General features: G+C 28.0%; 2 protein-coding genes and 1 non-coding gene across 3 annotated transcripts in view; 1 reads left to right on the forward strand and 2 right to left on the reverse strand.

Annotated features, from left to right (window-relative positions):
• The window catches only part of LOC106791398 (echinoderm microtubule-associated protein-like 2), a 25,474-nt gene extending 18,975 nt beyond the window's left edge, over positions 1-6,499 (reverse strand). Inside the window, exon 1 of the mRNA XM_014757013.1 lies at positions 5,500-6,499. The gene's annotated coding sequence lies outside the window, so the exon portion shown is untranslated. The remainder of the gene's footprint in view (positions 1-5,499) is intronic.
• Positions 6,500-10,171: 3,672 nt separating this feature from the next.
• Trnas-cga lies at positions 10,172-10,253 on the forward strand. The gene has a single exon. It is a non-coding gene; the product is annotated as a tRNA-Ser (tRNA).
• Positions 10,254-11,949: 1,696 nt separating this feature from the next.
• LOC106791395 (MD-2-related lipid-recognition protein-like) overlaps positions 11,950-14,970 on the reverse strand; it is a 3,695-nt gene continuing 674 nt past the window's right edge. The window contains exons 2-4 of the mRNA XM_014757009.1: positions 13,223-13,348; positions 12,792-12,961; positions 11,950-12,144 (exon numbers count right to left, since the gene is read on the reverse strand). Of these exons, the coding sequence (XP_014612495.1) occupies positions 12,061-12,144; positions 12,792-12,961; positions 13,223-13,348 (380 nt within the window). The 3' untranslated portion in view covers positions 11,950-12,060. The remainder of the gene's footprint in view (positions 12,145-12,791; positions 12,962-13,222; positions 13,349-14,970) is intronic.

Genomic DNA, 14,970 nt, shown 5'->3' on the forward strand with positions numbered 1-14,970 from the left:
ATTGGTGCATAAGACCAGACCCCACGGAGCTTATTTTACAAGATATCGTGTGCGTACTTTTCTCTCTCTCTCTCTATATATATATATATATATATTCTTGTAAATACAAGCGTGTGATGTATGTGTTCTTTATTCTCCGCTTTAAAATTACACGTACGATCCTTATATGTACTTCAGAGGACGATGGAAAATTGGTTCACCGTTCTCCGATCCATAAACAGATACGAATCCGATCATAATATAGTTCACTTAATATATCTTATAGATAATAGAACATCAATGTAGATTGATAAGTAAAGATTAGACAAATTTGTACGAAATTAGTCATCGTAATAATAATAATTTTGACTCTCGAGTAATGGAAAAAAAAAAAAATAAAAGAAGTTAATTATTTTGTCTTATGTTAGTTCATTCATTCAGTCAGTCAGTTAAAATATGGGTCTGCGAAAAGTGAACGAAACGAGGGTTAATTAACAGCAAAGCTATTTAACTTACGTTTAATTGAAAGATATATTATGACGCTAGTGAATAAAATAACTTAGCACGTATACTTGAAAATATTTATGCACGTATTGTATTATACATATTTTTGTTGATGTTTTATATAAGGAAAATGGTGTCACGTTATCGTACTTTCGTGACTTTCGACTTCTGCATGGTCGAACCTTTTAATAGAGCTCTCCGGTTAATTCGAACGAGAGGAGACTTCATGGTGTATTAATGAAACGATTCCATAACTGAAAGTAGAGCGTCCTTTCATTTGAAACAGTGGGAAAGCACATGTTCGTAATACCGTTAAATACACCTAAACATACAACACCTAAACTTCCGCTCGTTCTTACGATCAATGAAACTACTTTTTTTTTTTGCTTTTATTTCTAATTTTATTATCAACCAATCGAGTTCATTTCCCGTAACGTCAAACACCCGAACATTATTATTTTATTCGATTATTATTCTAATTGAGAGATCGTTTAATATCACATACAGATGTTTAGTTATTTTCTTTTTTTCTTTGTAGGAAAATATAACGTTTTAATTTGTAAATAATAAATAATATATTCTTTCAAATAAATAATTATTATTATATATATAATATATATAAAGTTGAAAGAATAGAAACCGTTAGGCAAGATATTAATACGTTCGACATAGCATCAGTATTATAGGAAGGGAAATGCGTGATTAGAAACTAGAAATGATGACCGCTAAGTACAGTGATTTTATTTAACGTCACTGTTCTATGCTTCCACGAGCATGTTAATAACGTGAACGATATAACGTGCGAAAAGCGGCAAATAACTGTCTGCATCTATCTTCTGTTGGTCTACAAAAAAAAAAAAGATGAGAGTTTAAACACAGTTCTAAACGATCCTTTCAACAATCGTTTCTAAGCATTAAGAGTATCGTTTCTCGAAAGAAAGCCACCGTAAAAGTGTTCATCGTTATTCTAGATTATAATTGATCTACCATTTGCTAGTATATATCATGTATTACATAGTAAATTAATTTAACATAACTATATGAGTACGATTAGTAACAAGAACAAATTTTTACAGTCACATTAATATAACATTCGAATCATTTTATAAATTATTAAAAAGTAAAAAGGAAATAATTCTGTAAAATAAAACTCGGTGCGTAATAAAAAAAAATACTTTTACCGGATGCAATAAAAATTTTAACATCTTTTTTTTTTTAGAAATCTAATAAAAATATTAATACACGATTGAAGAGAAAACCCGAATATCGAGTTAAAATAAATAGAATAAATGTTTAAAACAAAAAAATACTAATTGTAAAATAATTATTTCACTTATGACAATGATTAGTGAACCAACGTATTTTTTTTTGGTAAATAATTTACACCAGATATAGGGGATATAAAAATTGATCAGAATTTTACGAATTTAGTACAGATGATTAAAATATATTATCGAGTTCAAATAAATGGAATAAATAATCTTCTTAAAGTAAGTTGGAATTCCAAAGGATTCAAAGTATCGATACCCACTCGTGGACACCCACTTAGGTTGCTATTCCTAACGTGGATAGTGGACATCGAGGTCAGTCAACTGCAACGCGATGTAAGCTATGCGTTAGTAGCGTGCACACATAGTGGAATTAACACGTAAGCCTCTTATATATACGCGATTGCATCCGTGACTCTCACCGTTTCGTGTTCATTACGATGATTCTCGTTCGCTGCCTTGGAAGGTCAAGGAAGTTACTGAAATATTTTTCTTTTTTTCTTGTTCTTTTACAAAAGTATTTCTTATCGTTTTGTTTCGTTTTGCAAATATGTAATAAATCAGGACGTGTTCTTTTTCGTACGTTTAGTATTACGTGTAACGAATGCCAACCGGTTTAGACCTTGACACTTATCGCAAATAGATAAGAAAACGTTGTCAGTTCATTTCATTACTATACGTATATTCGTCTGTCTGTTTCTCTGTATATATGCATATATATATATATATATATATATATATGTGGGTTTATATTTGCAATACGTATCGCAATATGTGAGATAACAACGCTTTAGCACTTATATATATTTTTTTGTTCTTTCTTTCTTTTTCAATATTGTATAATAATTTTTTAAACAGAACAAAATATTTGTAATTTTCTACGCTCCCTATTATTTATTTTTCTCTTAACGAATTGTCAATTTTAAAATACGTATACGAAAAATATATCTCAAATATTCGTGAAAAATGATTATTAACGATTATCGTCTAATGATAATATTATATTTGTAAATTGTAATTAAAATTTCATTAAGTTTTATATAGACGGATTTAAGTATACTTTATTCATACTGAAAATTCCATTAACGCGTTTCTTATAATCTTCTCATGAAAAATAAATATAGTAAATGTCGTTAACAACAAGTGGGTCATGGCCAGTTATTTGGACGACGTTCACTTCGTGAACGTGAACTTCTCAGCGAAATATATTCCTCTTTACGATTATTATGTGTTTCCAATTGGAAAGGGGAACAATTCAGACGTTTTTCGGAATGTTTTTATTGTAATACGAATAGAGAAATAATAGTTTCTAGGACGAGGTATATTTATTGAAGATTTTGCGTGTTGTATTTTAATTGAAAATCGAGCCGTTACGAACGACGAAACGTTGCTACTTAAAATACTTACTTTATACCGCGAGAATTTCTCACGACATTCAGAATCGTAATTTTTTTCTCTCTCTCTCTCTCTCTCTCTCTCTCTCTCACTATTGTTTTACCTTCGAGTCAGCAAATTCCGTTCGAAAAAAATGGAATGAAAAAAAAAAAAAAAATATATGTATTCTCGTAACGTTTCATTCGAAAGAAAATAATTAAAGTACAGTAAAGTACAGTGAATCTCAGAATTATTTGAATATTCTTGAAAATCGAATATAACATTTTTTACATTACAAAAACGAAACTTTAAATTTGTTTAAAAATTGAAAGAAATTAGATTAGATTATATATGTATAAAAAATATAATGAAATAGTAAAAGTTTCTTTCTAATAATTATTATTAAATATATATATATATCGTAGAAATTGATAAGTCCTCCAAATCTAAGTGAAATGTTTTACGATATTAATGGCAATATAATCACGATTTTATAGATCATTTAACAAGTGTAACACCACGTTCTAGAATTGGCCAATTTCACAGATACGCATGAAAAGCAAACGTCAAAAGTTTCCAGCGAATTTCTTTTGCCGATTATACTTTTATTATTTTTTTAAATGTTCTTTTTTTTTTCGTTGAATCTCAATACTTTTTAACTAATACATCTATATACAAAATAACATATATAATAATATAAAAGAATCCAAATATTTCTATAGAATTAAAAAAAAAAACGTATAAGAAAGTTCAATAAGTTTTTGTTGATACACTTTCGAAAAATAAACGAGTCAAGATCGATTTTCTTCAAAGGAAACACGATGATCGACCACTTCCTTTCCGCGTCTGGTATTCATCTGCCAGAACGGGATGGCTTTTCATTGGTAAGAACGACTTTCTCCGTGTCGAAGGAAGTATTGAAGCACGTAAAAGCATTCTTATATATTCGTAATGGATATAAAGATAAACAGTATAAATTTATATATGACTATATATATGTAAATACATTTAACTATTATACGAGTATGCTATTTAATGAACAACTATAATAACAATACCTTAACACCAAACATCACGTATCACAATTATATTTATACAATAAATATACATGTTACGTGTATTAGTATATATATATATATATTATATGCAAGTAATATTAGTTAATAAATTGTGTTATGCACGAATGCAATTGAGAGTGATTGGATCCGCCATTGTTGCGGTTGAAATGAAAAATCACCTCGACCTTGGCGGACGTTGGATAGATTGGAACCAAGTATAATATTAAGTAGTAGTAACAACGACGTGCCAATTCTAATCGTATGATTTAACGAAACAACAATGAGTTCTCAAAATAGATATGAATCATGGATCGTAATAAACGTTTTGTAGAAACTTTTATAACTCCATCGTGATTATTTTGACGTATCTAAGAAATTATCTACGATAAAAAGCGCTAATCCATGTATCTGTGTATTAATGTTAAAAACATAAGCTCACGTACGTCACGTGCCAATACGTGTATATATGAATAATTGATCGGTTACTTTGAAACGATATTATAATCTTTATTTTTCTAACAAAGAAAATATACTTTCTATTGATATACATTTTAATCGTTCATAATTATTTCAAAGATAAATAAATAATTCTTACTTTCAAATAAATTAAAGGAAAATGATAATATTTGAAAGTATCTTTGACTAAGATTATAATATATCACATATTTCCTACGTATATGTTTGTGTCATTTGAGAGTAAGAAAAACAAAGGTTCAATTTCAATAAAACACTTCTATCATCTTATTCGTCGTTTTTAACATAATCATGATCATGATCATCATCATCATCGGAATTATCTTTCTAATGATTCGAGTATACCTATCACGATATCCTTGTGAATGTATGCATATTTCACGTTGACGTCACTAAAGCTCACCTCGTCCACTTTTTCTTCCTCCTTTTTTTTTTCTTCTTCTTCTTCTTATTGCAAAGGTATTCGGCCATTCCAATCGCATAGTTTCGAAATTTAAAACCAGCGAACGATAATACGAGAATCGATCGTAATAAAAAAGTTTCCAAATTTATAAAAGATAATTCATCTATTGAGAAGATAATTTTGAAAAAGAACAAATGTGTAAAATCTCATCTTTATATACGTAATTTGACAATAAATGTAAATAATTATCATATCTATTCTAACAAATAAACACAAATACCTTTAAATAAATTTAAATAAACCTTTAAATAAATTAAATTTCTGATATTATCCAGATAAAAAAAAAACAAAACAAAACTCGTTTGTTATCGAAAAATTGACGACATGACTGGATATAAAAAAAAAAAAAAAGAAGAATAATCACACTTTTCGTACATACCCAGGTAGGAGGGAAGAAGAACACGTCAAGCGAATCTCCTCTTGAATGGTGGTCGCAGCAAACACGAATACACACATACACGGTTTTATATAGATTACAAAAAAGATATATATATATAAATGTATATAATATATAATCATATATAATTATATATATAAAATATAAAGATACACACACGAATATATAAGGTAAAGAGAGTAAAGTTGTGGGTTAGCTGTTTTATCGCGTAGCGGGAGCACAAGCGAAACGATTTTATGGGCGGAGTCGGTGCAGCCTCCCGAGAGGATATTTCCCCAGGAATTTGCATACAATCCTGTCGGAGCGCGATACTACTCCCGACACAAGAATTCCGCGAGTGGCAAACAGCTAGCTAGTAAGCTAAGCTAACTAGAAGAACTGCTACCCAACAACTCTCTGGAAAGTCGCCTTAGCACTTCCTTTCTTTCTTTTTACAAACCCTTCCAAGTATATCTATCTTTTAACTTTATCTTTTCACATTAAAGAAAACGTTCTTTGTTTGATACAACTTGTTTGTCCAACAGTATATTATCCCATACCACATTCACTATTAACTATTATTATATTTATTTGTCTTCTTCTTTTTGCATTTGCAGCGATTATTTTTCTTTTCTCTTTTTTTTTTATTATTCGTCTCCTTTCAGGTGTATATCAAAAAGAATTGCTGAAGAGAAGAGGGAGGGAAAACAAAGAAAAAAAGAAAGAAAAAGAACGAAGGTCAAAGGAATATCCTATGGGTTCCTATAGTGGGTTCTTCTTGAAGAAAATAACGTTAAACTTTGAGGAGGATGATGATACTTGTGTGGAATCGATTATGCTTCTTATTTTGATGTTCTCTCTCTCTCTCTCTCTCTATTTTTCTTTACTTCTTTCTTTTTTTTTTCTTTCTCTCTATCTTTCCCTGTATCTATTGAGCAGCACCGTATACAATGATGCACAACCACCTTACGCTCGAGAACCCAAGCGAGCACTGCTCGCGCCAACAGGTGAGCCTCGGCTTCAGCCACTGTCGACAATTTTAGTCCCAGTGACGTATCAACCGGTGTGGCGTCCTTAACAAGGGCAACAGGTGTTTAAACGGATATGTTTCTACTCTCTTTTTCTCCCCTCTTTCTTCTCTCTTCCCGAACCCTTTCTCACTACCTCTCTTTTTCTATCTTTCTATTACTTTCTCTCTCTTTCTTTCTCTCTTTCTTTGTCTACTTTCTTTCGTAGCTGGTTTAATTTTCTTCGTTATTTAATAACTCTGACAATCGTTTGTCACTTAATTAAATTTATCGACCAGTATTGTTTTGCTTTCAATTATTTCTTTTTTTTCTTTTTATGTTTCATTTTATTTTTTTTCTATTTCTTTCAATTTGTCTATTAGGGATCGTGTTTGAATTGTTCAAAAAAGAAAATTGCTGATATAATTTAGATTAATGTATTTCGTTTTAATTAAGTTATTTATTCTCGTTGCGCCAAAATATTAGCTATATATTGAGGTTAGTAATATTTAAAATTAATACATTAAATAAATTGTTGGTATTTATCATACCGACAAAAATTATTATTTGTATTGAATAAAAGATAAATATATCATTTTACCATTCGTTTTATAAAATATTTACAAACAAATTTTTAATATACCGCGATCAAATAAATAGAAATGAATAATAATATTCTATTTCTCTTTATATATATGGTATAAATTTTTAAATACTAAAATCTTTACTAAAATTGGTCGCAACAATTATTTGTATCTATTTTCATTTTTTCCTTTTTCGTTATAATAATTCTACGCTAATGGAGAATGCAGCCAGCGACATTTATTAAATTTCTGCTAGCAGTTATGAAATTTACTCACGGTTTGAGTCATCAGTTCAATGAGAAACGCACAATGCACTTCGTTGATTCTAATGCGTGTCATTTGTTTTTCTTTAATTTTTTTTTTCCACGAGTTGTCTTTGAAAGCAAAGAGGAGGAATTTATCGAAATTAATTCGAACGTTAGAACGTTCGATGAACGTTGCGTTTGTTTGGACATTTTTTGAAAAAATTTTTGATGATGATTCTTTTATGTGCCTTCTAAAAAAGAAAAAAAATATATCAATCCACTCCAAAGATAGTTTTCATTGTAATGTGTCCTAGTTTTTGTGTTAATAGATACGACACGTGTCGTTGATCCCATAGTTAGATCATTCGACTCTTACTATTTTGGGATCGTTCAGGGAATATCATCATCTTCTCCGTTTTAATTTGTATTTTAAATGTGGAACACAATTTACTTTGCACTTAATTGCACACTATTTGTTCAATGAAAATTTTTAAATGCTCACTTTACTCATTCATTATTTAATTAGTTATTAATAATTAAAAAAACGAAAATTATTTTTCCTATTTCTAAGCAAAGCAACGAAGTTTACAACAGCAGAAAAAAATTACTCACTATTTGCTCATCTTTATTTTATCAAATATTTATTATTTATCGTTAACTAGTTGAAAATAATTATTACACTTTGAATAATTATGAAATAGCGACGTCATGAGTGAGAGATATGTTATACACGTGCACAACCACAAATTCAAGGAGGCGCAAGCACACTTGGAAAAAAATGAAAGTAAAGTTGGCATACCTACAGGGGATATATTTAAAGTTGATTTCCAAAGTAACAACCTATAAGATAGTGAAAAGAAATAAGTTAATCGTTTATATTGTATAAACAATAGATAAATATTTTCATTTTTTCATTTTTTTCTGCTGTTGCGATTCTATGCCAACTTTTTTGTAGTAAAGTATATAAAAACTCACACAAGTCCCCGTTTTTATCTACTCAGCATCATTTTTGTTACCACTGGGACCACCATTGGACGATAGTATGTATCTAACGCGATGACGGTACAATACTATCAAAGAATACAATATTCTTTGATAGTTATATATAGTATAGTTATATTGTAAAAAAATTTAAAATAATTATATTTAATTTTTAGTGTCTAAATACGTGTGTGTGCCTTCAGAAATGCATTTATACATATATTTAAAAAAATAGTCATTATTAGGAGCACAAGTAGAAAAAAATCTCAAGAATTTGTTGTTAAATCCAACGAAGATCACCTGTAACAAGAAGAAAACTATATTAATCATATAATCAAGTAATATAATAGCCTGGCATATAAATCGTCCAATTCGCAGATGCACTTTTCAATTGAATTCTATATTTATTTTGATCAAATCTCTATATTAATCGTTGCAATGAAATTAAATTTAAATGCGTGATTTTACATTTACATAAAATATATAAAAATAAGGAAATAGGAAAAGTACAAATATTAAGTTACTACAAAAAATAATATCTATTAATTATTATGAAATACTTTAAAGTTGCATTATATAGAACAGAAAAATTGCAAATTTAATAAAATACGATCAAAATGACAAATTTTAAAGACGAAACAAGAAAAAATAAATTACCGTAATATTTACCGAACGAAATTTAATATTACGAAAATTTTAATATTTTTGACTCTAACTAACACATATGTATCTTTTGGACAATATAGACACGAATTTGGTGTCCCAAGGAGATGGAATGATCCATCATCTCCAATTACAACTACAAATTAATGACGAGCAAAAAAGTAATATAATAAAATATGACTAGAGAGCTATTCTCGAAAAGTTCGAACTTGGTGTTGAACCTTTGAAAATAACTCAATAGTCTGTCTAGTAGTTGCCCACTTGATACCACAAATTTGTGGGGGCCTCTTCGGCATTAGCCTCTTCGGCATTTAGCCTCTTCTTTCTTCATACCCTAAACGCTGCTGTGAGGCTTTTTCTAACATTTACTCGAATGCCTCAACAGATATTYGATCTAATCGATGAACCTATTATTAACACTTTGCATTTAAAAAATTAAATAATATCAAACAAAAGCAGAAACTTTGTAATACATCTTATGGTCTTACTTTTTTACTCGACCACTTTTATCTTTTATCTTTACTTTACTTTGTATTTACTATGCATATATAACAAATGAAGTACTCGGTAAGAATTAATAAATAATAAATATTTGATAAAATAAAGATGAGCAAATAGTGAGTAATTTTTTTCTGCTGTTGCAAACTTCGTTGCTTTGCTTAGAAATAGGAAAAATATTTTTCGTATTTTCAATTATTAACAACTTTTCTGCTGTTTATGTTTCTTGTCAGTGTTCCTACGGTTAATTTGATCACATGCCTTTACGATTTTTAATTTGAACGTTCTCCTTACCGACAGAGAATACAGAATTATCCGTCAATGATAAAACTGGTAATCTCCAGATGGCGTACCTCTTACCATTTATTGATTTTTTTTTTTTTTAATAATTCTAAAACTAAATGCATGTTTAGTAATAATAATTAAATTAGCTAACAAGAATGAAAAAAAAATGTGCAGTATAAAATAATTTAGGGAACTTTGATAAAAATAAGCGAGATCTATTGAATTCGATGTTTAATAATATTTACTAACGTTTCGCATTTACAAGGTCTATAATTCTGCATTAAATTATATACAAATTCATTGTCAATATAATATTACTTTTTTTTATTGTTTAATATTATTATTAATTTAATGATTTTTACAAATTTGTATTAGAGTATTAGTATTAATTTGTGAAACTTATTTTACACGAGCTGCGGTGTCCGAGTGGTTAAGGAGTTGGACTCGAAATCCAATGGGCTTTGCCCGCACAGGTTCGAATCCTGTCCGCAGCGTAACTTTTTTTTTTTTAATATTTTTTTAGATTTACGTAAATCAATAGATATGACGATATATTTATCTTTAGTTAAATGGTTCGAGTAAAAAAATGTCTTCGTAATATTAACGTGTAAGTAATTTTTTGTTTATTGTTTAATTACACAAAAAAGCTACATAAAAAAGCGGCTATAAATATGTAATTTTTTTTTTTTTATTCAGCATGCAAATATTTTATTCTTGAATAACGAATCTGTGATGATTTTTATTAAGATCCGTTTAATATTTATATTAAGATTAGATTTCATTGTTTTATTGACAATTATAATATTCTAATTATTCTTCTATAGTGTCTGCATTTTCCGTACAAATTAGACAAATTTTTGTCTAATTTATAATTCAAGCAAAATAATAATGATCAAAGTTAATTATTAAAATGCATTGTTTTATTATTACATTTAAAACAAAATTTAATTAAACAATTTAAATTTAATTATACAGGATCAAATTTATTATATTATCACTGTCCTATCAAAAATTAAAACCATTTCATATCTGACACGCATTTAAGAAAAATTTATTTTTTCAATGTATATGTAAAAAATAGGGTAAAAAAACGAGATTATTTTTTAATTATAAATAAAATAAAAGTAAAAAAAATTTTCATTGTTTAAAATTCTGTCAGTATAATAGAACGATTGTTTGTCACGTATTATTTCTAAAAATCCATAGATAGCATTACAATCTTTTCTCATCAAAGTTTGACGAAAGAAAAATACTAAAAACATTTATGCACTCTTTTTGTCATGAAAATAATCTAGTCTTAAACTTGTTAAATTTACATTGCGAATAATGATTCTGAAAATTATGGCGGCTACCAGAATAGAGTTTGCAGAAGACCATTAAACAATTATTTTAATTTGTTCGAAAGAAACTATCAAGAAGAACTTGATGCAGTAGCATGATATTTAACGTATTAACGAAGTGTTAAGAATAAACGAAGCGATACACATACTACTGTATATATATATGTACACATATGTATATATATACTTGCATAGAAATGGTCGGTAGGTTTTGTAGAAACTTGAGAGTCGTTAAAAGCAACATTGATTACGTGTCTCTTTTCCATGACCCTGCTGTTTGGAGAGGCATTGAATATTTCTTTCTTACTATTTCTTTTTTTTTTTGTTTTTTTCAATTTTTTCTTTTTATGCGTACGCGACATTTATTTACAAAAGTGGCGATAAAAATTATTATCTCTAATTATTAAAATTTCGTTTAATCATGATAAATAGTTATTTGACTTATATATCGACGTACTGTTAAATGAAATAAAATACAATTTATATTTTTTCATCAAAAAGGGAATTTTTATTAATATTATTTCATACTGAAAAAAAAAAGTTATAAAGGTCTCTCGTAAACATGAATTGTCACATCAAGAGTCAATTTTTATTTCTCTTTTTATCAACAGAAAAATAAGAGGACTCCAATAAACGTGAATTTTCAAATGATAGAGATAATTTTATTTCACATCAAAACGACATTCGTATTTTTTTAAATATTTTTTTGTTTCTTTTGACAAATAATAAAAATTCTCATATAAACATAAAAACAATTAAATGTTTTTCTTTATATTATTTATTTTTATTGTTCAAATAAAAGGAAAATTGAAGGAAACGTGATAGAGAAAAAGGTAGGGTTGAAGAAAAATGAATCGTAAAAATTAATTTTTATTTTAATTATTAAATCACAAAATTACAATGGTCGAAGAGTTTGGTGACGATTAGAAAAAGGACTTTTAAAATAAGCCTATTATCGTCGTCATTTGTGTAACCTAATTTGGAACATGAAACAACATTCTTGTTCTTGCTCATTCCACATTTTCCACTTGAGGTCGTACATTCTCTGGAAATAAAATAAATGAAATCGTTGAAATAAATTCGGCATACGAGTTAAGTGTTTCGTTTCATACGAGACAGGATTCTCCTCTCGTTGCAAAAGCTCTTATTCAATATATATATATATGTGTGTGTGTGTGTATGTGTATTTAAGTATATATATGTAGTATATCTATGTGTATGTTATCTCGGTACGATGATAACAAGAGAGAAAATGGCGCCATATTCATAATATTCGCTTTTAGGGAGATAAAACGTTGTCTCTTTTATCTTTCTTTTTGTTTTTTACATTACGAAGAGGCGAAAGGCCATGGAAATGCGTCTCATCAAAGGACAATGGGTTCTTTAACAACGTTAAGTACATATTTACATGAATTGTATATGATACTCATGCATATATGCATACATATATATACATGCATCTATGCATTTATATATTCTGATATCTACGTATGTATCCATGTATTGCATTTTTCTATTTATATATGTATGCATGTATGTATGTATCTGTATGCGAATGAATTAGATCTTAGAAAAATATTTCACGAATAATTGTGATCGAAATGATTATCGAATAAAATGATTTGCGAGAGAATAAAACAAAATGCATAACATATATAATATGTTTTAAATCATTTCAAACGGTGTACTTACAATGGGGAATTTTTTCGAGATAAATAATTGAACGTTGTAAGTTTGTTTTTGACCTGGCACAGCCGGGCACGCAGTCATCGTGCAAGCATCACCACTCATTCCTATAAATGGGAGATCAGCCACAGCACTGGCCCAATATGCTCGAGTTTCTAATTTATCTCCGCTAAAGTCTGAAAAAAATAAAAAACAGATTTTGTAATTAATTTTAATTATATTTAATTACAATATGATGATGATAGATTTATAAGAATAAAAAAATTGTATATATCTATATAATAAACATATTAGGCGCGTTAATAATTAATTTTGTGACGATTAAATGAATCAAATTTGAATGTTACGGATTATGTAAATATAGATATACTTAATATAGTTAAATGTGCGACTTGAAAGTAATATGGCAATTATAGTGAGTTAAGCAACCTACTTACTCAGTGTATAATCAAAACTTATGCTCGAATTATATCCCCTCCTAACTCGGCACGGTTTTTCTTCAGCTGCTTCTCTGCAAGGATCCACTCGTACCTCGTGTATAGTGCAATTGGAGACTACATCGGCTGTAGAAAAACAAAATTATTATACCCCATTAACGTTAAGTTTCCGTATTCAATTTCAAAAAGATTCCAACAATTTTCTACAATTAACATATAGTATACTAGTATTCCTATAATTTAAAAAAGAAAAAAAGAAAAACAAAGGAACATTATTAAATTCATAATTAATTTCAATATCGATTAACGATAAGAGATATTTTTCGAATAATCGTAAACGTTGAGTGTATTTTATTTCGTTCATTGGAAAATCATACGAATGATTTTATTCTTGAAACAAATTCATATTAAATATTTACAACGATTATCGCATATCTTATTTTATACGTATTTTAATTTAATTTTATTTACAAAAGTTGATAGAAAAAAAGGTCGACAAATAAATTAAATCATTTAATTCGAAAATTAATGAAGTTAAATTAGATTTGTTTAAAATAATATTTGTAATTTTCGATGAATATTTTATATGGATGCAATATATTATTTAAAATATTTATATTAACACACAAATTCGATCAAGTCTTTTTATTACGTTAGAAAATTATCGTATACAAATTATTTCAGTGTGACGTAATTTCGTAGAAATAACTAAACTAAACTGAAACTAGATGAAATCGATGCGCCGGTCAACGTACGCTGACCTTTACGACATTTGATAAGCAAAAAATAGAAAGAAATTAACGAGTAAACATTTTTACTTGGTTTATCTATTTTGTAATCGTTCAGTACCAATGTACTCAAAAATAAGCAATATGTATTTTTCCTTTTATGTAAACAATTAATAAATAAACACTCCTTGAGTGCATTTTAAGTACTGACGAACGTAATTTTTTTTACGATTTTTTTTTCGATAATTTCGATGCTGTTGGATAATATTTTATTTAACGATTAACTACTAAATGAATGAATAAGTATCGAAAAACTGGTTATTAAAAGTGTAAATTCAATAAAATTACTAGGAAATTGTAAAAAGAATTTATTGCCCATCTTAACAATTGAAGAAACATTTAGTGAAATATAAATTTCTATTTTAATGAACAAATTTCAACATATAATAATCCATTAAAGAGAATATAATTTAATTAAGGTAATATATCTCAATTTTATTATCGCCATTACATATAATATATTTTTCCAAACGCATCCGTTCAAATTTAATTTGAAATATTACAATCTCGTATAACAATTCGATGTTATACTTATGTAAATATTTCGATGATACGATACGAAGAAATTATTTATTAAAAATTTAAAATCGGAAAAAAACTTTTAGAGCAACTCAATACTTAATATCATTAGATTTTCCAAAAAAATTCGTGATGATTTAAAGACAAATGTATTCAACCATTACAAATATTAATCAACCCATTAATCAGCCGAACTTATTGGGCAACCCACATCTACACCCTTCTTATCGTTCACATATATATGTACACCCAATTCTGTTTTTAAATTATTCAATACAATCGACCCAAATTGTAAGAAGAAAATTTTGAAAAAAAACTCATTATTTATTGGTATTATTTTTGCTGATTTTTCTTAAAACCAGAACGAATCTTTTATTTTTCGAATACTGTAATATATATATAAATTTTACACGAATTTTCGTTAAAACGTTGGGTACATAT

Source organism: Polistes canadensis, unplaced genomic scaffold, assembly GCF_001313835.1.
Source record: "Polistes canadensis isolate GaletaPanama2010 unplaced genomic scaffold, ASM131383v1 scaffold_303, whole genome shotgun sequence".
Taxonomy (NCBI): domain Eukaryota; kingdom Metazoa; phylum Arthropoda; class Insecta; order Hymenoptera; family Vespidae; genus Polistes; species Polistes canadensis.